Source organism: Zosterops lateralis (assembly GCF_965231275.1).
Source record: "Zosterops lateralis genome assembly, chromosome: 1".
Taxonomy (NCBI): domain Eukaryota; kingdom Metazoa; phylum Chordata; class Aves; order Passeriformes; family Zosteropidae; genus Zosterops; species Zosterops lateralis.
In genome coordinates this window covers 44567552-44595489 of record NC_139762.1, presented here as the reverse complement: position 1 = coordinate 44595489, position 27938 = coordinate 44567552, and the positions used below count along the sequence as shown (strand labels likewise).

General features: G+C 37.5%; 1 protein-coding gene across 1 annotated transcript; it reads left to right on the top strand.

The window, feature by feature from the left end:
• Positions 1 to 8: 8 nt before the first annotated feature.
• On the top strand, positions 9 to 27194 carry MRPL3 (mitochondrial ribosomal protein L3; the record flags this gene model as incomplete). Its single annotated transcript, XM_083855723.1, has 10 exons — positions 9 to 82; positions 1879 to 2057; positions 2930 to 3021; positions 3797 to 3895; positions 7810 to 7909; positions 9803 to 9863; positions 16174 to 16282; positions 17983 to 18060; positions 19032 to 19109; positions 26570 to 27194. 10 exons carry the CDS (start codon positions 9 to 11, stop codon positions 26717 to 26719), a joined length of 1020 nt encoding a protein of 339 aa, XP_083711849.1. The 3' UTR covers positions 26720 to 27194.
• Positions 27195 to 27938: the final 744 nt, after the last annotated feature.

The window sequence follows — 27938 nt, the reverse complement described above, 5'->3', positions numbered from 1 at the left end:
GTGGCGGCATGGCGGGCTGGGGGCGGCTGGCCCGGCTCGGCCCGCGCCTCTGGGCAGCGGCGGCGCCGGCTCCCGGACACAGGTAGCCAGCGATACAGCTGGGAGGGGAGGGGGCTGCTCCGGGGGAGGAGAGGGGAGGGAAAGAAGGGGCAGGAAGAGCGGGGAGCAAAGCGTGGCTCGGCCCCTGTCGCAGCCCCGAGGTCACAGAATTGTAGAATGGCCTGGGTTGGAAGGGGACCTTGAAGACAATCTAGTTCCACCCGTCTGCTGTGGGAAGGGACGCCTTCAGCTAGCCCAGGTTGCTCAGAGCCACATCCAGCCTGGCCTTGAACGCTGCCAGGGATGGGGCACCCACAGCTCCTCTGGGCAACCTGTGCCAGTGCCTCACCACCTTCATAGCAAAGAATTTCTTCCTGATATCTAATCTAAGCCTACTGTCTTTCAGTTGGAACCCATTCCCCCTTTTCCCGCCACTACGTGCTCTTGCAATTAGTTTCGCCTCCTCGTTCCTGTGAATTCCCCTCAGTCCTGGAAGGTGAGGGGGCCCTGATCCTTCTTTTCCCCAGCGCCTCTCCCTGCCCCTGGCGCCGCCCTTTGGAGAGGCCTCTGTCTGCAGCCTGCTGCCGGCGCTGGGAGCTTTGTTCGCCTCCCAGGGGTTACTGCCGGGGCATTCCAGCCTTAGAAATAGCCCCGGTCTTAGAAGCAGCGCCAGCCTGCCGTGGGAGTTCCGGCAGGACAGCCGTGTTCACATCCAAAGCGTCTTTGCAGCCAAGGGAGCGACTTGACCTGCCGTGCTTTGGGTCACCTTGGCCCGCTGGCCACGTGCATTCATTCACCACCTGTGCTATTGAATACTCTGCTGTTGACGTTGCAGAGGACCGGGGAGCATTCAAGCCTTTCTCAGCCCTCGTAAAAATTATGGCAGGACACTGAGCTGTTTAGCAATGTTTGTAGAATCAGAGAGTTGCTGAGGCTGGAAGGCAGCCGAGGAGCCAAATTCTAAGCTGAAGTCTAAGTTCTTTCTCACAGTATGGCCAGCCCTGAGGTCAGACCAGGTTGCTCAGGGCTTTGTGGTTTTGGGCCTTGAAAGCCTCCAAGGACTGAATCTTCACAGTCCCTCTAGACCCCAGTGCCAGTGTTTGACTGTCTTCAGGCTGAACTTTTTTTTCCTTATGTTGAATCTGAATCCCCCTTTTCAGTTTATAGTGCTTCTCTCACTCTCCTGGCATGTACCTCATTGGCATGGCCTGCCTTGGTCTTGTTTCTCACAAATTATTCCATGTGACTTGTGGATAGTATTCTGCATTTCTCCTTTATGAATTTCACTGGTTCCCTTGTTGGTTTGTCCCTCTGGCTGGCAGAGGGACACCTTTGAGCATCATCTACTGCTCCCTTCAAACTTAATCACTCCTCCTCTCTCAGAGGCCACTTATAAAGATATTGAACAGGACAAGTCCCCGAATAGACTCTTGAGGAACTCTGCTTGTCACTGGCCTTTTTGTGGAGTCCAAACCATCAGCTGTGACTCCTTCAGCTGATGATCCAACCAGGTGTTTGCTTGGCTGATAGCCCACCCATCCATGCCATAACATCCCATCTTGGATAGAAGGATGCCACAAGAGATTGTTTTAAAATGTCTTGCTAAAGTTAAGGTAAACAGTACCTACTGTTACCTCTTTTGGTCATGGATCTAGCTGGGGATTTTTTATCATAAAGGGTGTGGTTGGTTGGTTGTTGCTTGCTCCCCTTTGGTATAATTCAGAATACTTAGTCAAATGACAGATAATAAGTTGTTTAATAAGTTAGATATAACATACGTGTTATGAGACGTTTTTTGTACTGATAAGACACTTAAAACCTTTTCCCACCTCTGGAAAGGGGTCAGCTGGGCTTTGTAGTCAGGCACATCAACAATGCAACGTGGTGGCACGAGCATCTTTCTGAAGAAAATGTGGAATTCCTCAAGAAGATAACTGCAGAGGAGTACAAAGCTCAGACAGCCAGCAAGCTGTGCCCTCTGAAAGATGAGCCATGGCCATTGAATAAGTGGACACCAGGTGAGAAATATCTCTTCTGCAATACCTGTTCATGCTGAAATTATTATTGTTGTGTTGTTGCATTCAGTCCATCAGGATTGTGTCCTGTGAAGTATTCTCCTCTTGGCTTTTGCATCAATCATTCAATAAATCTGGTAAATAAGTAAATACAGTATATCAGTTCTCTAAAAATAATTTTAAAGTTTTCTAAAAAAGCATTTAACTTAACAAGATGTTAAGAACCTTTTAAAACTTTTAGTTTTAAAAGTTAAGAACTTTTAAAAACTTTTAGTTCTTAAGTTTAGTTTTCAGTCTAGCACCTGGCCCATCCCACTGCTGTCCAACAACAAGATAATAAATAAAGTATTCTTTTAAAAAAATCTCCTTAGAATACAAAGTGTATGAACTTGAAAATGTTCATGTTGCTGGATTCTGAAGAAAAAGTGTAGTATATAATACATGCCACTTCTGGTCTATGATTACAGATTCTTATGGAGTAGAACACAGAATTAAGTTTTTGAGCTTTCAAAAGGGTCACATAATTTGTGTGGCAGACTTGACAGGTTGCCTTTGCAAAGATTGGGGTGGGAGGAACCTCCTGCGCTAAACTTTTCCACAGTTAGTTTGGCTCTAATACGTGGGCATTGTATTTTGGAAAAAGAACTGAACCAAAAGTAGTTGCATTTTCTATCAAACACAATTGAAATAGGAACAGCTTTACTGCTGGTGGGGTTAAAAACCCCCAGCCTGACTGGGGGTAGAATTTAGTGGTGTTTTCTCTTCTTCTGCTCCTTAGAAGAAAGATGAGAGTTAATGGGACTTTGCAGATAATTAGATGAACTCTTTCAGTTATTAAGTGTGAAGGTGCATCCACGTTCTGTTTTGATCTACAGATTCCATCAGAGTTGGTGTTGTTGCAGTAAAACTGGGAATGATGCCAATATGGACCAAATCAGGAGAAAAACATGCTGTCACACTACTTAAGGTGAAATAATCCATAATGAATTTCATCTCCTACACTGTTTTCAGATTGTAAACCAGCTGTTTCAAGGATAAGTGAAACTTACTACTTGAACAGAGTAGGAAATCCTGAAAAAAAGTGAAGGTTTCCTTCATTCCTGTATAGTACCCCACTCCCTTTCTGTTTATATCCAAACTTTCTAGGAGTGGTCTGCCCCTCTGCCTCAGCTGTTCAGTGCTGCAGAGCTGTGAGTGGTGTTACCTAGGTGATACAACAAAGCTGGGGTTAACTATCCTACTTCACTTCTTTTATTTCTGCATTTGCAGGTATGTTGAGATTAGTTTCACCTTGGTTTCTGAGCCTTTGTAGCTCTGAAGCTGCTTCTTCACATTCTCTGCAGCTGCTCTTGCAATGAAGCCTTTTGCTGACTGGCTGCTGCCATGAGAGGGGCCACTGCTGTGAAGGCCATCAGGTTTACAGGGCAAAGGAGCAGGAGTCTGAAAGTGTGCTGTGCATGCTTACAATAGGGATTGTGCATACCTTGTGTGAAAAAGGTGATTTTAATTTCTAGACCGTTTATGAAATCAGTTTGCATTCTACTAATTTTTTTTTTTTTTTGCTAAAATAAGCCTTCAGTTCAATGGAAAAGTTAATGTCAGTGGTAAAAATGTAACACACTCACTGTCTTACTTGTAGGCTGTATCTTCTGCTATGAAAACAGAGACTGACTTTGGTGTTTTGTTGTCTTAAAGTGTACACATCTGCTTATGCTCAGACAAACACTTTTTCTTTTCTCTAGGTTCAAGATTGCCATGTTTTAAGATATGTTTCAAAGGAAGAGTCAGGTGGGAAAACGGCCAAGCTGCTTGTTGGAGGCAAAAATGTATCTCCTTTTTCTGTAAGTGAAGCACTTTGGGTGTCACTGTTGGAATAGTTGTTTCTGTTGTGATTACAATAACAAAAGTAGCATAAGTAGACTTCTCTGAAAGATTTATTGATAGACCAGAGTGCTTTGTAATTGATCTTTTCTCACAGTCACCTTTACCTTTTCCTAAAGCGAGTGTAAATCCTTGGTTGAGAGAATAGCAAGAAGAACTTTTTGAAAGTTTTGCCTCTTTATTCTCTATGAAAGCTGTGGGTTTAGGAATTCGTTTTGATGTGCAGTGTCCCATGCTGGTGAAAGGGTTTGAAGGACTGCTAGCAGTGGAGAAATGTGTGTTCTTCATGTCTGTGGAGATGCAGTTGAAATGAGGACTGCAAGATACACACTTCAGGGGCCTGTTGTAAACTTACTCATCTTGATTAGTTGTTTACAACTTGGTGCTCTAGCTTACTCTTCTGTACTGTCTTTTTAGCTACAGTTCTAATTTTTCCCCAAGTCTGTTGACATTGTTTAATTTGCCTGTAATTCTGCAGATATGTAACTCTAAGACTTATCTTTTCAAGATAGCCTTATGATTGTAACTCATCAACAGCCATATCAAAGCCACTCACTTGTTTAGACATACCAGTTGCTTGATGTGGAATTCCCAGATACCTCTAGTGGCTGAGGTTGTCTGACAGAGCTGTCATTCCTTCCTCAGGATGAGTTAGAGATCAAGCAGGAACAAAATATTCCCTCAAAGGATTGCAGTTTCTGTGATGCATTATTTCTGTAAAATATAATTTTTCAATTCTTGCAATATCCTGACACTCAGTTGTCTGATTTCGGCAAGTAAAAAAATCCCAGGGCTCATAAGTACTGAGCAGATTTTCTCAGTTCATGATCATGGCTTTTTGAGGACATAGATTTCCATTTTTCAAACAGATGCTTTTCCCAGGGCCTCAAAATTAATCTGTGTACTTGTTTCTGCTTTAGTGGAGGTAAGAGAAGAAGGACCTTTTTTCCTTTGATAGATCTGTTGTCTTTTTTACTATATTCTACTGATTTTGAGCAATGCTTATGCTTCAAAGTACCATTCTTTTATTCAGTTGGTTTGTGCCATGTTTGACTATCACAGCTTGTACTCTTCAGGTGTGTATCCTGTCACTTCAGTCCATTTCCACTTTCCAGATATGACATTTTTCCTGGAGAAATGACAGCTGTGTTTTTTTCTTTCCTGTTACTTTGGTCTATGACATGAAAGAGTCATGGGAATAATAATTTTCAAGTTGTATTTTGCCCTTTAGATACCTTAGAGTTGATCTTTTCATGAAGATGATGTTACCAGTAAATCCAGTATGTTGTTAGAGTAAAAACATGCCAGAAGTGAGGACATATAAAGAAAACTTCTTTCTAAACAGCTTCTATGAAAATTTCTTCAAAGCAGAACTACCTAAAAAGTCAATTCAATGAGTTTTTAGTAGTGTGAGTTATGTTAAAGACTCTCTTTGGGCATAACTTTTCCCAAGTTAGCTTCTATTAATTTGGTTGAACTTAGACTCATTTTAATAAAGAAATTAATTAAATTTCCTTTGAGCAGTCTTTGGTGAGGTCCTGGCCTGAGACTGAACTGTGTATTATTATTATTATTATTATTATTATTATTATTATTATTATTACTATATTGAGCTTTGTACTATTATTTTTGACATCTTCTTTGTATAAACTAGAGAATTCCTAAGGAAGAATTTGGCATGCTGATTTTGAGCAGTTTTGCTTGTTACTTACTAACAAGTGATGTATTTCTGTGGTTTAGCTGCAAATTTGGATCATTGTTCTTCTATGTTTATCATCCTTTTTATGTGTTTCTTTTCTCTGTGAAGTGTCAGAAGTGAGAATTAAAAGAAAGGTGAATGATACTGTCTTCTATTAGCATAAGCAATTTCTTTTGTGTTAAGTCCTCATAGGAACATCTGTTTTCCTCAGATTCCTCACAGGTACTGATTTTTAATGAATTCAATCAAAAGATTCCTTCAGTAATTTTCTAACAAAGAATTTCCTGTATTTCTTTGGAGTGTCAAATTGCTTTAAAACTGATAAGGGGTATTGCATTTTTAGCAAGATTCATTTTTCCTTTTTAGCTTGATGTATGTCACTCTCTTATAAGTGAACAGATTTTTCATGATTTTTTAATGCAAAATTATGCTCAAAAGCTGTCAGTGCTCAAACATTTCTTTTTTGGCACAACTATTTTATATACTTCCTATAAGTGAGGGCATGTTGATCATTTTTCTGTAATAGTGGAAGATATTGCTGGTGTTTTTAAAAAAGAGAAACATCTGAGAATTCACTTAGTGTTCCCCTTTTCAGTATTGCTTTTTAGGAAGGGTTTGTAAAGACTGCAATGTTTTGTTTGTAAAAATACATCTCTCTGACTTGGCTGTTTGAAGAGGAGGTGCTGTTAGAGCAGAGCAGCCCTAGAGCAGGACTTTAGAAATTTAAGTGAATTTTACCCTTTGACTTCATCATGCTCTTCTTCAGCTGTGGTAGTTCTTTCCAGCCACCCATGCTGAGCACAGGGCTCCCCTTGCTGTAGCTTAAGGCAGCAGCTTTACACAGCTGGAGATAAAACATTGATATACAGGCACTTAGTAGGAAGGTCATATCTTTATTTTTCATCCTCACATATAGTTCTGCAGATTAATACAGGTGCTCCACTGATCCATCAAATATTTGTGGTCTTAAGAGAGATTTTGTGTGCAGTTGACTCTGTTTTTTTAAAGGCATTTGAAGTATTTTGTACTGTGACCTCAAGTTAACAAACCTCTGGAGAAACACTTTTCACTCTTAAAAACAGATTCATAAACTTAAAATTTCTGGGATTTTTTCTAAAACAGAGATCTTATCATCTTGCTTCCTCATTCTTCAGAAAACTTCCTCTGTTCTAACACTTTCCAACAAATGTTTGAAAACAAAAGAAAGGGTAACATGCAGATTTTCAGAATTGTGTTTTCAAATACACTAAGTAACATTTTTTAAGTCGTCCACATTACTTGCTCTTGAAATACAGAAAATAATTTTTGAGAGAGAGGGAATTGCACAGGAGTTTTGAGAAGCAAACCTCAGAGATGAGATTATCCAAGTGTGACAGTTTTGTTAGATGCTTAAACTGCAGACATAATTTGAAGGAAAATCAGCTGCATCACTTTTTTTCCCTGTGGCCACAATTTTCCTGCATCACTGTTTCTGCTGCTTGGTTTCATCTCAGAGGTTTGCTGTTCTGTGAGATGTATTGTTTAAAACAGCTGAGAATAATTTTAAGTACTTTTAAATTTGCCAAACTCATCTGAAAGGAAAATCCCTGCTTTAATAAGTCAGCAGTGGTTTGACACTGAGTGTATTTGCTATATCTTAAAAATACGTGGATCATAAGCTTGTTGTTAGTAATTTTTCTCTTTTTTTGCCCAGAGACTCAAAATTTTCTTCTGTGGAAATTCAAGCATTTCTAGAAGTTTCTAGAGAATTTGTTTCTATGGTTTTGTTAGTTCAGTAAATTACATTTATTGTGGTGTGGAACTAAGCTATCAGAAGCTTTGAGAAGAAGAACCTACTTCTAAATTACTACACAACTTCTTGCAAGCCATGAAGAAAAAAAGTAGCATCTGTCATCTACAGTCTAAATGATTGGGTTTGCTTTTCGGATCTTCGATATCTTCATATATCTCTTGTTTATGTTAGGTGGCTCTAGGGTAACTACTTGACAGAAAATAAAAGGCAGGAGTTTTTAAATAAACTTTATGTAGAGATAAAATGGTAGCTTCAAGATGAAATTCTAGTATGATGTATCTGTTTCTCTGAGTGTTGTTGGCAGTCTGTAATCGTCTCCTGTGCTAGGTTGGTTCTTGGATATTTTAAGATGACTTCTTTTTTATGGCTGTTTTTTGTTACAGAAACCAGAGTCTGCACATGAAATTTTCAAAGAAGCCGGAGTGCCACGGAAGCAGAAAGTTTCAACATTTAATGTAACAGATGATGCCATAATTAAGCCAGGTAATCTTTTTGAGCTCCTGAGTATTATGGGCATAGTCATTTAGCATCTGCCACTTGTAGACCTAAATGAAGTTGTGATGTATATTTCAGTGTTGTATTTTATAGAAATTGCTGAATTCTTTGTTATGAAGCACAAGCAATCTTTTTTCATAGGGAAAATTAGAAGATGGGTTTTACTTTTTAATTGATGAGATGTAGGATTTTTGCTGTTTCCATCTATAAGAAAATAAATCCAATCCAAATTTACTAATCTGAAGATTGAGTTAAGAAGTAAACGTCTGTAATCTTGACTCACTTATTGGGCATAAATATGGATACAGTTACAGGAAGTTCAGTGTTTATGCTTATGAGAGGGACACAGTATTTTGTGGTGATGTTTCTCAAGACCCTGAAATAGTTTGAGTTTTGTTTCTTGCTGCATTCAAAAGTAGGACAATGGTTGCTTTTTCTGACAGCTTGCAAAGTAAAACACACTAAAACATGTTTATAAAAAACATTCGCACTAAAAATCATAGTATTGGAGGTTTGGCGATCAAATGAAAAGTTTCCAGTTTCTGAGGTTTTATTAGGTAGTGTATTTAGTTTGCATTTATTTTGTGGTTTTTGGCAGCTGCAGGTATTTTCTAAATAATTATGTAGAGTAGAAAGTTCTAATGTTTTGCATCTTCAGTGACATTAGGAGAGCATTTTGCAAGACCTTTTTAAGACAGTGCAGTAACTGATAAAAATCAAATCTGACATGAAAAGGAAGTCTGGACTGATAAATGGAAGCAATAGCTTGAGATAAAGCAGAATTGCAAGTTTTTGACAAACTGGTTTTGCTGTGTTTGTGTTTTGTATATAACATCCTTGGTGTGCATGGTTTTGTGTCAGTTGGCAGTTATTTTACCCAAATGTGTGGATTATGTAAATATAACAGGAAATAACTTGAAAGTTTTTATGCTTGAGACTTACGAAGCATAAGTTTACATTATTTCAGTTTGCATTCATACAGATCTGGGAAAGCTTGAAAGCAATTGAAAAAAACATGAAGCAATTAAAGTTTTAGGTTTTTTAGTGAATATATAACAGACTGCAAGCTGAAATACTCAGCCACATGGATCTTCAGATTAAAGTTCATTTATAATGATCTAAATTATCAGTTTTGCTTTGTTGGGTTTTTTTAAGCTGCTAATGAAAGAACATTTGCACTTGGATGAAAAAAAAATCACTGAAGACAAAACAAGTCTAAAATTAATATTTTGATACTGCAAGTATTTAAGGAAATAGTGTATTTACAGTGAGGTGAGTGATGTCACTGACCTACAGTAGCTCTGTTTCTGCTAGAAGTTAGCATGTAGACAATTCCCCAGTGGAGGAAGCTTTACTTTTGCCACAGATTTCAGTTTTGAAACACCGTGTCTTAATAGTAGAAGTGTTGCAAAAAAAAAAAAAAAATTAACCCCATTTTTTATAGTAAGTGGAGAGGTTTTGTGATTTGTTTGGTTTTTTGGTTTGATTTAAAAAGAAAAAAAACCCTCCACCTTGTGAGCTGCCAGTAGTTCTAAGTGCAGCATATTCTGTTTTCTTGCTAAGCATATGTATTATGAGTCGTAACTAATTAGGCACTTTGGGCTTTGGCAGTGTATGAGGGGCAATGTATCTGAGTAAAGCCTTGACCCTTCCTTCTTGCTCATCTGAAATTGGGTTATATCCTAAGAAGTGTGCTTAAATAGTAAATACAAAGCATCTGTTTCAGTCAGTGAAGTTCACAAAGAAGAACAAATAAGATGCAAATAACGAGTTCTGTTTCCTTTCCTGTGACTGTAACCAACCCTGGCGGAAATGGCTGGGTCGTGGTTTGAGGATTTCAGCACTGGGTTGCACATGATCATCTCTCCTCTTCTCCTGCAGGTACTCCTCTGTATGCTGCTCACTTCCGCCCCGGGCAGTTTGTGGATGTTACTGCAAAAACGTAGGTGCCTGAGGATTTATCATGTCTTGGATCTCTCTCAAAGAGACTGGCTGATTTTTATTTTTTTTTTTCCTTCTAATTTGGCTTGAACCCATGGCTCACAAAAGCTGAAATACAATTGCAATGGTCGTGACAGGAAATTAATTCACTCATTGGGTCAAAAATATCAAATTATGTTTCTTGATGAGGTTTACTCTTGGTTTTGAACAAGGCAGGTAGATTATTAATACTATTAAGGCTGAGGTTCTGCCTGTGTTCTCTCACATGCCTATGATTAGCATGGGCAAAGAGGTCTTTAATGCAGTGTCTCTAGTATGTTAAAATGGAGAATAAATGCTGAAAGGCATCGGTTCCCTAAATGACTGCTTAATTTTAATTTGGTTAAGAGATGGGAAGAGAGATGTGGACTGAAAGGATAGCAAAAAGATAGTGAATACATTTAGCAGCACAGCAGAACTGTCTAATTGTTTGGGGTTTTTTTGTTGGTGTTTTTTTTTTTTCTCTCACATTCCAGCTCATGTCCTTGCCAGCACTGGCTAAAGATCTTTAATGTGGGAGGAGTAATTTCCTCTCAGACCACTGCAAGTGCTCAAGTAATAGAGGGTGGTCAAAAGAAAAACTGGCATCTTGTGGCAGAGACTGGTCATGGTTCTTGTAGTGTATCTGTGATTTCCCCTGGCCAGGAGAACTCCTGTCTGCCTGTTTCAGTGTCATGATACCAAGACAAGATTTGCCATTACATGTTTTATTTTCTCTGCAATGGAGCGTGTACCCAGCTGCAGTTGTCTCACATGTAATACCTGTAAATGTCCAGTACTGTTCACAGGATTTTGTATACATGGGGAAGCCAGCCACCATGCAATTCTAGTAGCACTACACCTCACTACATTTGTGAGGGCACTCTATTGAAAAGAATAGTTTAAGGACTTGACTGGAATTAGTATTTTTTTCTCATGTCAGACTTTATTGTGCAATACTTAGATCCGGTATTTTATTCATTCTGCTTCTAAATTGCATTCAGTGAGCATCCTGCAAGAGACCATAGCTTGTTTGCGAAACAAAGCACTTGATCATTAGGAATACAGTCATTTAATGGAGACAAAGTGTCAGTCTTTGTTAATGCAGAAAAGCTTTGGTTTTTCTAGGAGTTTTTCCAAGAACAAGGGAAGGGATTTTTTTAGCAGTATAGAAGACATTGGTGAACAGCCACAGGGTATTGATTTTTATCTTGCTTTTAGTATTTGAAAATACTAGCAAGCTAAAAACAGACTGAGTTCTTGGTCCTGTTCAGTGAATCCATCCTAGATTGTAATTCAGTATTTCTAATGTGTTTCCTCCAGATATTTGTATGATCCCATTTCAGAAATTAGCTGTGTGTTTGTATTGCTGATTTGTAGCATATTTGGTTCATTTATATCTCTGTAAAGAAAAACACTTTCACAGGATTGAGAGGGTTCAGTTAAAGATTTATATATGCACTTCATTTTTATTTAAAATCTCATAATTGTTCAGCATGGTGTGTAATGGCTTTTAGAGCACTGAGAGCAGGCAGTGTGTCTGCATGCTGTCAGTGTTCTATAGTGAAGTAATATTTTCCTTAGTACTTATTTTCAGCAATTTAAAAGCTCAATCCTTAAGTTTAGCCTTGCTAATCTTGAAGCTGCAATGCATAACACCATCCAGAAGCTTCTCTCACAGGCTGCAGCCCTGTGACCCCACCTTGGGTACTGCATCCAACTCTGTGGTCCCATCCTAGGGATGGAGCACCTCCTCTGTGAGGAAAGGCTGAGGGAATTGGGAGTGTTCAGCCTAGAGGAGAGAAGGCTTCCAGGTGACCTAATTGCAGCCTTCCAGTACCTGAAGGGAGCCTTTAAGAAAGATGGAGAAAGACTATTTACAAAAGCTTATGGTGACAGGACAAATGGCTTCAAACTGAGAGTAGGTTTAGATTAGGAAGAAATTCTTTACTGTAAGGGTGGTAAGGAACATCAGAAATACTGTCACTCCCAAGAAAAAGCCAACAGTAGTTTTGTTGGAAATAGGCAAGAATTAGAGTGGTGAGTCTGGAGTGTTTATAGTTTATTTAAGTTTTGCTCGATTAACAGTGTAATCTGAGCCTGAATCTGAACTCTCCATTTGCCCAAAGTTGTCTGAGTAAGTAGTTGGAGTACTTCTCCCCTGTTGCGTTGAAATAATACTTTTTTAAATTAACTACATTTGAAGAGTTGCTAGCAAAATAAATTATTGCTTAATTAGAGTGCTTTATTCCAGTAGCTTTTGAAATGAAAGTTCTCTAATTAGGTACAGGCATTTAACTTGTATCAAACCTTGAAAATGAGGGTTTGTACAAAATCAGGTGCTTGACCTCAGCACCTGCTTTCCTGCAGGTGAGACCAGAGCAACTGTAATTAAACTCTATTTTTAACTCTACAGAGAGATTATTTTCCTTTTATTTAACTCTTGCTTGTCTTAGTTTTTCATACCATTGTTTCTCCCTGTGATTACTTTCTGGGAATCAGGTAATGCTTCACTCAGTGAAGCCAACTAAACTAAGTCACTAAATTGCATCTGTTGAAGAACAGGGGCATTCTACATTTCAAATCTAGTTTTATAAATCTCATGCATGTGGGATTTTGTGTTCAGATATGGTGTCTAATGTTACTGGTAGAACATTAGAAATATATAGCCAAGACAACAGGTAGAAGATGTCTTAGCATGATATCACAACAGGATAAGTAGGATGTCAAACATTCCTCCTCAGTGTAGATTCTTGGTTATTGTATTTCAGATACTGTAGCAAACTCAAATCCACTCTTTCTGAGTGTATTCTAGTTAGTTAATCTGTTAAAATAATATATAGTACTGTATTAACATCCTGCTTTGACAAATCTTAATATTTTTTTTAAATCTCCACTTAATTATTGAGTTTCAACAATTATTTTTCTTTTATTGGTGATACTTATGAATATATGCACACCCAGTAATTTTTAAGAAGGGCAAAGGGGGCAATTAAACCCTTCTCTGATTTTCCATAATATGTCTTTAATCTTGCATCTTAAGTTCTCTTCCTTGTTTGTATAAGATAAATAATACTTTCAAAAGTATGTTGCATTTTATACAATTGGAAGAATGTAAAACATTTGCATTAGAAATACAGATAAATTGTGGCTTGTGGAAAATGTACTCATAATTTTTTTTTGCATATGGTGGAGAAATCCACCATTTGTCTGAAAACAGGTCTTACTCAAATCAATTTAGGCTGGAAAAACACTGTTCTTTAGAATGCTTGAGGTATACTGGCTGAGCTATTAACTGCCTAGTTCACCAGTTCTAAATTTTATTATAAACCAGATGTTAGTCGTTCTTTACCTTAAGAATATCTAGACTGAATGTAAAGTTTAAAATATTCTGTTCTTATTCTAGTTCCAGCTTTATTTCAGATAGAGCATTAGTCAAATAAGAAATATACACTGTGTAATTGTTTGTCTTCTTGGCATGTGTTTAAAAAACATTACACATTGTTTATTCTTTTTTAAAGTAAAAACTCCAAAATTAAAAAAACCTATAGCTGCTTCTTATTTAATTACTTTAATCATGATGGCTGTGTCATATTGAATAGGAAATTAATGTCAGAAAGTCATGAGGTAAAGTGTCCTTGTAGGTAATTGAGTGATTTTTACAAATAAAAAATGAAACTAATCTGAAACATTATTGAACTAATATGATAAAAAATGATAGATAGTAAAGCATTGTACATTATAAAATACTCTTCATTTCAGCATTGTGATATCTTTCCTTGACTTTAGGCAGAATATTTCAGAGGTTGAAGATTTGTTTTCATGTTCCATGATGATGCAAGAGAACTTTCAGGTTTACCAGAGTGCTCTTTGTTTAGTCTGATCACACTTTCTATAAATTTCCTAAGACTTCAGTACTGTAAAATCTGCGTCTTCGTTCACAGAAAATACATGTGTAATTGGAAGGACCAGGAAGCAACCAAGCATTCTCTATTGCATAAATCATTAAACACTAGCAACTCTATCTTATGATATAATCACTTTTTTGAAGATATCTTAAAATATTTGATGCACTAAACTCTTTTTTTAAAATAATACATCTCTTGCATGTATTAAGTATTTATGTGTTTTATTTTTTAAAGCACAATTGACAGTATTCTAAATTGTTCATGTTAAAAAATGAGTAAGCTGAATGAAATGTTGAAGTGGTTTCATGACATCAGAGATTTATTCTTCTTGGCTAAGTTTGACAGTAGTGCTAACTTTTGAAATGGCAGCTTTCTATGGTCGTGTGGTTTTCTCTGAATTGCCAGGGCATTTCTGTAGCTAAAGAATTTATCATCAGCCCCATCATTTAAGGAGAGAATTTATCTGCTCGCTCTGTTGACTGCACAGCTGCAACCCACTTGCAGTTGGTTTTGGAGATTTTGCTAAGTCCATCTTCCAGCTAGAGATGCCAGCAGTAATCTGCTTGGAAAACATGGCCAGTAATAGGTAGTTTAAAAGAAAAAAATAGCATTTTGGCAGAACAGATCTGAGTTTTCCTATAGCTTAGTTTCTGCGTGTATTTCATAGTTACTGCTCTCTAGCAATATAAAAACAAAAAAACACAGGTTTTGAGCCTCTCTTAAAGTGTATTTTTCAAACCTTTTTTTATGACTATTGCTGTTTACTGCTGCAAGCTTTTAAAATAAGCTGATTCTCTCAGAAAGTGGTGTTACAAAGCCTTGCATCTTTTAGATTACTGTCTTGTGTTCCTGACCCCAGTACCCGGGTCCTCCTTCCCACTGGTGCCTTCATTCAGCTTCCTCTCATGGCCCCAGCCCCCTTCATATCCTCATGTCCCACCACTGTCTGCTGGCCTGGAAGGACTTGTCTTGCTGGTGACAATCACTTGCGTGACTGGCCAGGTCAGGGGAAGATATCACCACTTTAATTAAGTTTTAGCTTTTCCTTAGCTGTGGGTAAGGAGCAAAAAATAGTTAGGAGCTTTTAATTGGTAACTTTTTTATTCAAACAATTTCATGTTTCTTTGCCAAATTTAACTGGGATTGACCCGTAGGTTCTGAGCAGGGAAGACCAGGAGATAGACACCGTGATTGCAGAGCTCAGGTTTCCTTACAGTTCTGTAGCTTAAGAGAGTCTTTCTTTATGGCTATTTTTGAATTTGATATGTTCAAGGCAACCAGGACAGCAGTTAGAGGAGAGTTGAATCTAGTGGGAAGAGGAGAGAATCTAGTTTTCATTAATATTGGTATTTTCTGTGTTTGTATGTTCTCTAGTTTTTCATGGCAGTGCTGAGCAGGGAATCAGTCAAGTGCAGTTCCTGCATAGGGCGTGCTCTGTGCACGCTCATACCCAGTTTTATTTTAGATGCAAAGTGCATACATGTTTTTATTTTTCATGTGAAGTGCATTAGGAGAGAAAGGATTTCTGTATTTTAGAGGAAGAGGATTCTCTTGGAAAATCAAAGAATCACAGGATATTCTAAGTTGGAAGGGACCCACAAGGATCATGGGGTCCAACTCCTTAAGTGAAAGGCCCTTACAGGGATGGAACCCACAACCTTGGCATCAGTAGCACCATGCTCTGAGCAACTGAGCCAGTTTCAGGTTAAATTTAATAATCAGTGCAGCCATAAACACTGTGGTCAGACCTCTCATTTTGGACACAGACAATGCCAGTTTAACACACTCTTTATTCAGCTTTTCCTTTGTGCAGTGGTAAGGTGATTTTTGCTATTGAGTCTGTCCCTGCAGCAAATAGAGAATTCCAAAGCCTGTAATGCTGCCATGTGGCTCAAAGATGAAGGACATGGACTCTGAAATTTTGTTTGATACTGTGTTTTAGAACTTATTTGTTGGATGAGTACGGATCAAGGGAATTCCATGTCACTAAACACAAAGCTGTTCTCAAGAGATGAGTTTGTTGTAGTATTGCAAAGAAATGTTCCTTCTAAGTAGCCATTGCTTTCTTCTTTCGATGCTTAGGCCTGACATTAAGTTGTGGTATGTGGTATTTTCTGGGGTTTTGTTTGTTTGTTCTGGTGCTCACTCAGTGACAGATTCATTATGGTAACTTTTTTTGAGGACAGTCACAGAAAGGAGCATTTTATGTTAGTCTTCTTGCCTATTTGACTCTCTTCTAGTGCTTCTTACTCTGTAAAGCAATCTTTAAACATTATGCTAAAATATGTTTATAGTTTAAAATACAGATTTTATTTAAGTATATTCTTCCCTAAGCTAGAAGCCTTCTGTCTGACTAACCTAGGTTTGTTTCTTAATTATTTTCAGAATCGGTAAAGGATTTCAAGGTGTCATGAAAAGGTGGGGATTTAAAGGTCAGCCTGCAAGCCATGGCCAGACAAAAACTCACAGACGACCTGGAGCCATATCTACCAATGTGAGGATTCTCATTTCCCATTAAAACATCCTTTAGTGTTTTTAGAACAGCCCACTAAAACTGAACAAATGTACAGTAGCTAGCTGCCACATTTACTCTGTGCTAGCAGGGAATCCCAGCAGCAAAGGAAGTTCAGAAACCTCTATAAGGAGCAGTGCTGTTGTCTTAGGCCTCGATTTAAAAATATTTTGTATTGCTGGTAAATGCACATATTTTAACTCAGCTATAATTGGCATATTTTGTAATATAGTGAGAGGAATAGTCTTAATACTTCAAAGAGAGTTCTAAGAAGCTTTTATCGCAGCATTTATAGATTGGAAAGGATTTGCCTGTTACTTTATTCTGCAGATATTGTACTGTACTTTGGAACCCTGGTTTCTTTTATCACCTTGCCTGGCATGTGTAGCTGCTTAATGAACTGATCCCCATAATTTAGTAGGGAATTATTCCCAGAAGTGTGTAAGCTTCTATGCATTTCTAAGCAGAGTACAGAGTCATATTTTTACACTTCAAACTATAAATAATATTAGTATAAAAGCTCTTCAGGCAGGTTAATTTTAGACTTTGTCTTATAAAGATTTTCCAATATTTAGACTGAACTAAGAAATTTTTTGCAAACTAATTAAAATCCACTGAGTCAGAGTACTGAATATGAACTGTCTGTAAATTTCTTAGAGAAAATATAAAAAAGGATTAATAATGCTCAAGAGAATAGTAAAAGCAGAAAGGCAACAGTCAATGAAGTTTGAGTAATTGAGAGTGTAAAAGCATGCATTACTGATTTATAGTCCTCAGTTTCAGCTGGAAAAAGAATTTGACAGCTGGCATTGTTTTCACTGAAGAATGTAAATATTTGAACACTAAACATGATTTTAGCAGATGGTATTCATCATTACAAAATAACCCCTCTTTACCTTTCTTTAAATTAGAATTTCCTAAGCAGTAATGTTGCATGTAATTTCATGAAATATACAGAATGAAAAATGGTATTGGAAATAGGTATGATGAGAAGGAAACAAGGTGAAAGGATGCAACAGGGGAAGAACAATACCTTGATAGTACTTTCCATTTATGGCTGGCCATATCAGACATTCTTGGAATTCAGGGCTGTTCAGTAGAGAATCCTCTCCCTAGAACGGCATTGCAACTGATTTCCTGAAATCATGATTTTCACAAGAATTAAGAAAAACCCCAAGAAACGTTATTAATGAATAACAGAGAGGTGCAGGATACAAATCTCTTGATAACAGTGCACTTATTCCTGCCTTTTTTTCCCCTCCTTTCTTGTCCAGCTTATGCCCAGCCAATCAAAAATGGGGTACAGAAACTAAAGAATTCTGGGGAATGGAATTAAAAATTTTATTGTCAAGAATACACACGTTAAAAAAGATCTGATTCACATCAGTGTAAAAACTTTTTGATTAGGGGAGGAGAGAAGCTACAGTGTGCGTGTGTGTGTGTGTGTGTGTTTTTATATATATATATAATTTTGTGATTGTGGTTAAGTATTTCAGAACACATGTAGAGTAAATCCTAACCTCTGGCAGGAGGTACTTAAAATGCTTATCAGGATTACATTTTCTTGATATTATGTGTTTTCAGCCTTAGAAATACCAACATATTTTCTCTGGTGTACCTCTTGAGTTTGTAAGTGTACCTCTTGCAGTTAACTTGGTGATTTTGGCCTTGTTTTTATCTAGCAAGCTGCCAAAGTTTATCGGGGAAAGAAAATGCCTGGTAAAATGGGTAACATCTACAGGACATCTTTTGGATTAAAGGTGAGTTCTGGGTATACCAATGTGTGTATAAGGTGGTGGCATTGCCAAGCAGTGGTGTCCTGTCTGTCATCTCTGCCAGAACCCACACAGCATCTTGAAGTTAGCAAGCTGGAAAGACCAGAGCAGCAAATGTGTTCTCCTGTTCTCAAATAACTTATCTGAGCATCCTTTGTGTTTGTGGTACCGTGGGAGCTGGGATTTTGGGTGATACTTCCACATCCAGTGTGTTTTTCATTACATCTCTTGACTTCTGCCTTTGAAGAGGGAAAACAATCGGGCTTTTGGTGACTTCAGTTAATGTCTCCACACCTATTCCATTGTTGACCCAACCCGAATCTGAGTTATTTGAAGCTCTAACTTGATCATGGCCTTTCACTTCCATGTGCAAAAAGGGTGTTATAGTTTCTGTCCCAGTTCTTATTTGTGCATAGCTGCAGCAGCTCTTGAGCTATTAAAGCAACTCTGTCTCTGAAGAGAACTTCTGCAGTTTGCACAAAAAGCATGTTGACCTCTAGTTTGCTAAAAAGTGCTGCTGCTGTCCTCAGTTTACTATTTTTTTGTAGCAGAAAATGTATGTATGTAGTTGAGCACCTCATTGAGTTAAGAAATTAACATGGTCACAGGAACATTTTTATGAAGATGTTTGTTTTACTTTGTCACCTGTGATGTTTTTCATGTTTTTCAACATGTTGCTGTTAGAGGGAAAAGAGACCTAGGAGCTTTGTTTGGTGTTACACTGAACAAAGAGCTGCTTTACCAAATGCAGACTGGTCACCAGCACTTTCAAACTGTTTCAGCCTCTTGCATTAGGAAGCTTTGCACCCAGAGTGGCATGTGAGTGAATTTGTGCCAAGTTTAGGCCTGTGCAGAACATTTTTCATCAGTTTGGGCTTTGCTGGACTACTGTTTATAAAACTGGGAATGGTCTCTAAACAGGTCTCAGTGTCTGATTTTTTGTTTCTGTCTCCTAGGTGTGGAGGATCAATACAAAACATGACATTATTTATGTAAATGGGTCTGTTCCAGGTCACACCAATTGTCTGGTGAAGGTATGTTTGCTACTTTCAGTACTGGTATTGGTGACTCCTAAGCTCTCTACACATCAATTTATAGATGGAAAAACACTGTAGGATGTAATTTTAATGTCTTCTGACAAATCTTGTACTGTTGAATTAAAGGGCAGTGGAATCAGATCTGTGAAAGAGCGTGGTCAGTAGGGGCAGTAAGCACCCTAAATGGCTCAGTAGGACACTCTAAATGGCTCCTTCTTAGGTTTGCACCCATGTACCTTATGATACACCAGCACAGTTACTGAACCCTGTGGTAAGTGTCTCTAGGCTATGTCCATCCCCTTTGAATGCTAACATGAGTTTGTAACATGGTGGTAATGTTTCCAGAATGTTATTAAGTGTTGTATTCATGAACAGAGATACACAGCAAGTCCTGCTTTAGAGGTTATTTAAAGTATTCCTGTACCCAGTAGCAGTTATCTTTCCAAGAAGTTGAGGTACAGGAAGAGACAGCTGGAGTTCACAATGAAGATCTGAGTTGCCTTTGGAATCAGTATAAATGTGCCAGTGGTATTTTCTGTTGCAGTCTTCAGGATTAATTTCGAACTTTATGGAGATTTCTTCAGCTTTCCGTAGTCAGTCTTAAAACAATGAAGAGTCTAGTAAGGGTTCTTACGATGTAAATAATTTGCATCAAAGCACAAAAAGTGCTCTTTAAGGGTAGTTTTCAAAGCAGATTTTTATTTCCAATTGCGTATATTCTACACACCTGCAAACACCACTTACTTGGGAGGAAGTTGTTTCCATTCTGACTTAATAGATTGCAGGATATCAAATGTCTTTGCTATGAAGGACTAAAAAGAGTTTGGTATGCATGTACCTGTGTTTCTGACAGTTTTAAATCCTTGGAAGTATTGCAAGGATTTAAATGGTTCAGGACTTGAAAAGTTAGACTTCATCAAATTCAGGTGTTTTCAAATGGTTTATTTTTTTTTCTATTTTACTGTGGACATCTGGTTTTTGTCTCTTAGTTGTGGAGCAGAACTCTCCAGCTACTAGGCCTTACGTACACCAGCCTTGCTTTCAAATAGGTGCTTTACCCATAGAAAAATGGTGTTTCTCTCACTGCAAATAAGGCCTTTTTCCCGAGGCAAAGTATCTCTAAACGGTTTTTATTTTAATGTCCAGCCTAAGCCTGGAGAATACATTACGTATTTCTCTTCCAATATAGTGAATATTGGTTAACAGATGTCCAGGAAAAGTAGCTTTCAGGACAACTTCTGCAAAATTACTGGGCATGGCATCAATTACATAGAATTAAGAGTGTCGTTTGGCTGGCTTTTCATCTGTATATTGGGCTGAATGACCTTTTCTTAACTGTGTTCAAAGTATTTTTTCCTAATCCAGAAGCATGAACCTGGTTGCTCTGTGTCAGTCTTATATTTAATTAAATGGGAGTTTATTTTAGGATGTTAGTTTTAAATTATAATGGATGCATACAAGCAGCATAATGTAGCTGAAAAATTGAGAAATGTTTGATGCCCAGACTGTAGTCTTTGATCTTAATAGTTCTCTTAAGCAAGAGTTATTGTTGAAAAAGATGGTGCACCTTGTTATCCTAGTCATGCTGTTAAAATCCGCACTTGGTTGCAAATGCAAGTATGAATCTCACATGTTTTATCTCTAAGGATGCAACATACTATGAAGCCACTGAGACTGAATACAGTACCTCTTTTTACCAGATTATAACTTTTATTCTAACTACACCAAATAAACTAATTTTTATTTCTGATTTTAAGTGAGGTAGGAAAGCAAGCATTTATTACACACCTGTAATATAATTTGTTTTTAAAAACCAAACTGTGTGTGTTAATACTGCATGTTCTTATGTACACCATGAAGATCTCATTGAAACCAATCATTCTTTCCTTGCTGATCAGGCACTGCACACAGTGCTTGGAGAAGAACATACATGGGAAGAATGAGGTGTTTCTTCCGTTAGAGCTCCTTGCTTAAAATAAAAGAGTATATGAAAGGTCTGGACCAAAGTGCTCCAGACTCAAACTTTCATGACATTTAATAATAAATAACACTGTTTGAGATAAAGACACAGCAGTAGGTATTATTGCTATTAAGAAATAGGTTTCCAAAAATTGCTTCCAGTCTTATTTGGAGGTTGAAGACAGTTATGTAGTAAGCAACATTTCATTCCAGTTCCTTGAGCTGGTGGATCCAGTCTGTGGTTTTTTCCTTGCATGAGCCATATGAATTACATTACATTCATTTTTTCCCCTTATTTTTTCAAATAAATCTGCAAAGAGTAGAAAAGGCTTTAATTATAAAATCAGGTAAAGCAGTACTATTTTGTTTTCTATTTTCTGGATTCTTTTTTCTCCATTAGTCTTGTTGCACTCATCTCTGGTGTTTTTAGCTTGCCTTACACCTTTCTTCCAGGATATTTTCTTGTTTGCTCATAGACATCGACTTCCAATATATTGTTGTATTTTTGTTTGGATCTGTAGTTAGGGAGAGGAATTATGGGATATTAGCTGTTGTAATTACTGTTCATTCCACTAAATACCTGCCTTTAATTAAGTAGGAATAATGTCTAGGGAATTTGAATCCATCTGTCTTTGAGCTCCAGAGTGAAATACTGTGTAAGGCTTTCCTCTTTGTGTGCCTCCAATGGGAAGGCGTTTGTGTTCAGTACCCACTCTGTGTTGCTTGGTAACCATTAAAACCATAGTGCACCTTTAAGGCATATATTTATTTTGTATGTTGTATTTTTGGAAACTTTGTGCATCAGCACTGTATTCAGACAGAGATGAATCACTTAAATTTTTCAAGTTTTGTTTTCAGCAGAATAAAACTGCAGCATACTAGGATTGATGGATTTCTGGCTTTAATTAGAATCAGCTTTTCATTTGATATTGTACACTGAAGTATGCAGGTAAATAACTGACATCAGTAATGTTTCTAGCCAACTGGAAAACTAATGAAAAAGGCTTACTTTAGCATGGATTTCTTTCTCAATTGCAAGGTCTGATAAAATTTAAAAATTTCAGGAATGTGCTGGAATATGCAGAGCTCTTTTGTTACAAGAGTAACATTACAGAGTAAGCATTTGTAAAATTTATGTGTTGGGCCTATCAAGATAGCCTACCTCAGGAAACACCTGCTTCTTTCTGGGGTATCTTCTTGGATCCCAGGGCCTGTAGTTACTGTCTGTAGTAGCTTTCTCTTTCCAAAGGTTATGGCTCTGGATTGCTCTCCCAGGTGTATTAACAAAAAGTTCTCTCTTTTGTCATTCGAGAGAGATGCACAAGGCTTAACTCCTTTTTTTAATAGATGCCTTATAGTGGAGGGTAATATAGTATATTATAATTCACGTTGTTATAGTTTGTTTTTGATAGTGTTTTATACCTGTCCTAATTTTAAGGCACCTGATTTTCTTAGGATATTCAGTGTTGGTCACTTTGAGTGTCTCTCTTGTAGTGAAGGCAGAAATTCTGGCAAATCTTGTAGCCCATAGGAGTTGCTTAGCAAGTCAGATACTGAACTGGCCTGTCTGTATGCTAGACCTGAGTTAAACTGAAGTATACATAGTTGCTTTAGTATGATATTCCACTTAAGCTAGTAACTTAAGTCTTGAGATTCCTTATTTTTGTTTGGCTCTTTATCCTTCTTTTTTTTTTTTTTTTTTTTTTTTTTTTTTTTTTTTTTTTTTTTTAAGAGAAGTATGTAGTGATTTGTGTCCTACATATTTTGTGTCGCACTTCCCTGTGTTACTGTGTTGCATTTCTAGTTGTTGATACCTGGGTTGGGTGCACTCTGCTCAAGTTGAGGACATGCAGGAATAGTGTAATGCCTTCAGTTCTTTCATATTCTCTGTCCTGTGCCTTGGGCCTCATTCATAGGGTTGTGTGGAGGTTTGGGCAGGTTTCTGTGGTTGGGTTATTTCCTGAGACAGAATAAGGCTGATCAGAAATGGATATAATTCTTGGGCTCTATTTTTATGTCTAGCTCCAAAAATAGCAGAGAAGCTGAGTTAGGTGATGTGTGACACCTGGGGAGCTTTTTTCTAATAATTTTCTGTATTTAAACATATTTTTATGTTTAGCAAACAGCTGGCATGGTTGCTAGCACAGCCTGAAGCCCTGTTAAACTAGAGATGTGAGTTGTGACTTAAGCATCAGTTTTTAATGCTTGTTTAAGACCACATTAAGCCTTTTGTGGTGATAGATTTCTGCAATTGTATTTGTTTATACTACCAATTATGCTGTCAGTATAGGGGACATACGTAAGTGCAGTTTATTAATTGTCTGCAAAACCCTTTACGACTGTTCTAAAGATTTAGTGGCAAAAACCCAACCAGCTCCAATTTCAGCTTTCTCTAGTATTTTTCTTAATAAAATGACCTGTCAGAGAATACACTGTAGTGGTTATACCATCATCTGTATATACCATCTATCTATGGTATAGTCTACTGTAATATATAGTGCTATTAACACAGCAGTTGAGTAAGCCAAGCATTTATTATATGAGGTATACAGCAAATGCTTTTATGGATTGCAGTAACATTTTGGACTATGAGCTTGATTCCTTTCGTGGATGAAAGCCAAATTCACTGGATTTTAATAACACAGCATGGAAACTTACTCCTTTATTAAGGATGTTCTCAGAAGGTAACTAGGAGAACAGGAAGAGCTGTGCTGGATCACCTGCACTTCTTTTCTGTGTACATGCTTTTACAGACAAGTATTGCTGCTGCTGCTGCTGCTGCACACTTTATACCACTGTGAAATTATTGTTCAGGGATCTGAGGTAACAGATACAGGAAACCTTTGGTATGCTGGGCCCTTTATAAATGTAAAGGGAGTAATGAAATAATTCTCTTGAGAAGACATATAAATCTTACCATGTTTTAGTTGCTAACCAGTACTTACAGGTGTAAAATGAAGTTGAGTTCTTCCTTTAAATAGGAATGATAATGATAACACCTGGTAATAGAATAATAATATCTAACCCTTTTAATTTTCAAGAAGAAAGAGTTTCATTTAGTTCGGTAGTGATGCTCTAGATAGCACTTTTTTGCTTTAAATTGCATTTGAAAGCTATGAATGTAGAAGATGGAAAAAGAGCAGTAGTTTTCACCAGTCAAGAGAAATACTGCATCAGTTATTAAAAAAAAAAAAAAAAAAAAAAGCATATTAGAAGAAAACTATTTTATCATCAGATGTGGCCTGTGCTTCTGGGATCTGTCAAGCTTCTGAGGAGTTTGGAAAGCACAAAATGAAACAGTGTTGTACTCCTCTGAGAGCAACAATGGTCTGTTGGAGGTGTTTAATGAGAATCTTAAAACTGTTATAAGAATTCTCCATACCACACTGGAGATACCATGTCCAAAATGCTCCTTGGCATTAACATGTAATTCATACAATGTTGTCTGAACAGAAATCTTAAATTCATTTAGATAAACTAATGTAGGACCAAGATTAGACTGTTGGATTTGCCTTCCGTTAAGAGCAGTTGTCTTACTGCTAAATTTTGTCATAAGAAATCATTTTAAGAAGAAATGAAAAAAAAATAAGAGGAAAACAAACAATTCAATTCCTTTCATTTTATGGGTGTCCAGAGCTGCCTGCAATGACAGAGCCTGTATGTAACAGCACAGACTATTTAATGATGAAAATAATCAGCAATAACAAAAACTAGGCATGAAAAACATTTAAATAATATATACATTACATGAGTAAGTTATCGTAAATAAAATAATTTATTCTAATCTTTTTAATACTCATGCAAGGATCATGGGTGGTTTTGCTGTTGACAGAGAAACCTTTTGATGTGTAATAAGATTGGAGAGTAAAGGAAAAATTAGCAAGGGAAATAATAGATAACCAGTGAAGCGATTAAAATGTGGTTTCATATAGTAAAAGAAGCAGCCACAGCATATTGAAAGGGAAAGATGACATCTCTGAAAACGCCATCCTTCAGGTGAAGGATGCTGAAGCTCTCTGGCTGTGTCGTCTGAACTCACTGGTGCTGGATCTGTTGCAGTGGAGGTCTGTGGACTGAGACCTCAGCCCCTAGTTCATTCCATCCAGATATGCAATGTGAAACTACAGGTCTGGCAGTTCATAAGGCCACAGAGAACACTTCTGCAGAAGAGGAAAGATCTAATTGAAAAACTACTTAGCCATCCTAACCAGTGCAACGTGTTGAGCCCCTCATTCTTAGCAAAAGGTTTTCATTTGTTTATCAAGCCTGCCCTTAAAAAAATATTGGAATGTCAAATTCACCGTACATGCCATCTGCAGGAATCCTCATGGACTTCGGGAAAGGTTCAAGTAATAGTAGATATGAATTTGGTAAATACAGTGCACAGAGCATTCATAGGCATAAATTTTTTTAAATTTAATTTTTGGCATAAATCAGAATTGTCCTATGTGAGATCTTTGTCCAACCAAGTAAGAACAAGTGTCCTCTTCTTTAAAAGCCCACCAAAAACTAAGAGGAAGAGCTTATCTTCTCTCTACTAAAATTTTGTCTAATCTATTTGCACTTTTTTTAAATCTACTACTTTAGTATAGTGCCTGAAAGGGATTATTACAGCTCAGGAGGAAGATCATATGTAACAATATAGAAAAAAAGAATTTATTTTAAATCAAATTTAAGAATTTGTAACTTTTTTTTTGTTCAGAGATACCAACTTTCTATCTGCTACTGCAGACAAACTGCTTTTTGCTGATAATTCTAGCTACTAATTTTCTTCAGAGATTGGAGTTTCAGGGGCTAGATTTTAAATCTTTCCACATGCAGAGAGGTCAGTGATGGAATTTCTCTGTGGCACCAAGGTTCTTGAAAATGAACAGTCTTAGAGGCTCTTGTTCAGCAAGCTAAGGTGCTGATTCCTGAGTGAAAAATTTTACATGTTTAACTCTGCAGTCACTGAGCAGCTCTGCAATAGCCAGAGGAATTCAGTATAGCACATGCACATATCTTTGTAAAATTAGTTGCCATAATTAGTTTGCATCATACATGCAAACACATGTCTTGTTTCTTGAAGAGGTGATTACGCTGCATAATATAACCTGGAATGTCATGTAGGAACATACTGTGGGAAGTAACCACTGTTCAAACAGGCTATACTTCTATTTTAATAACATTTTAAAATACTGAGCAATGAATTCATATGAGTGAGTTTTGATTCACTGTAATGACAAATTCTCTTAAAATTTTGTTTGTTTGTTTGTTTGTTTAGTTTTGTTGATTTTTAAAATCTCTTTAAGGATAAGTGCAAAATGTTAAATTGAATAGCTAAGATTGATGTTAAAGTAACGGATGATTATACCGGAATTCTTTAAATAAGTGCATTGTGAGTGCTTGTTGTGTTTTTCTTATGCATGCAAACTGAGTTCTTTAAATTCTAGTGTATCACTGTCTGAAAATCTTCTGTAAGATTTATTAACCGTACTCTCCCCCTTCCTGCTTTTCAGGTCAGAGATAGCAAATTGCCTACTTACAAGGACTGCAATAAAAACCCTCCATTCCCTACATTTTTTGCTGATGGAGATGAAGAACTGCCGGAAGACCTTTTTGATGAGGAGATTTTCCAGTTCACAGATCCATCTGTCACATTCGCATAATGTTCCTCGCATCTTTGAAAACACAGTTTTGTTATTTTCATGTACATTGCAATGCCGTATAAAAGTAAGCCTATGAATTGCAGTCTGGCCAACTGACTTAAACACTTCAGGTATTGCCATTTTGGTCAGGTAATCAGATTTCCCACTGTCAGTCTCAAACCTGTACTTAAAGCAACAGGTGAGTCTGAGGGACAGGTTGGAAAGCACACCAAGCTGTGTGTCTTCAGTGACCTTCTGTCCTCTGTCTCATGCTGTGAAAACCTACACAGTCCTGAAAAACTGTTGTTTTGAAGATGGTTCCAGTTCATTTTCTAAATGTGAACAAATTCTGTTTCTCTTTTATGTAAAGTATACTGGGAAATTCTGATCAATCAGAAAATGGTTCCAGATCTGCCTTGGCATCTGAGGTGGGGGGGGATCCATGAGTAGTAATCCAAAATAAAACAAGAAAATGCATAAGCATTGTTTTGTATAATGAGCTTGTTTTGCTTCATTCTTTTATCCAGAGCTCTTTCTCTCCTTTTGCCTTTGTGTTGTTTAATGTGGCAGATACCAAACAGATTTTTTAGAGGGACGGTGATGGTGGCCGTGAGTAGGGTGAGGGAGTGTTTGGATGGGAAACATTCGGTAACAAAGCAGCACCAGGACTGCAGGGGCCACCTGTTTTGTCACCTCTGCTAATAGCTTGTTCTGAACTTCACAGAGGGTCACTTGAATGCTTTCTGGAGAAGTCTCTGTGCATCTACCATGGTCTTTGTACTGGATTCTTATGCTGTTACAGGAGAGCTATTTCAAAGAAAACAGGCCAAATGTGAGGGATTTGTCTTTATGAAAGTGCTCATTTTCCTGTTCTCCCCCACCTTTCAACAGTAGCTGGGATCATGGCCCTTCTAGTTTTCATTTTGCATGATTGACTACTTGTAAGTTTGATCTTTTGGATTCTGCAAATCCTCTCACGTACCAAAGTACCTTCATAACTGTCAGTGCCAGCTGAGCACTTTGCTCTCAAGCCCTGCAGAGTAGTTCAAGAATTTGCATACACTGTTACCATTAATACCCTGGCAGTGCTGTCTGCTCATCTTTGCAGCTTCTCACAAGCTATGAGCTCAAAGTATTTATGGTTTACATACATAAATACATACAGGTTTATGGAAGTACATTAGGGTGAACTCTGTATCAGATAATATTTCTGTGTGGGGAAAATCAACGTAGTACTTCA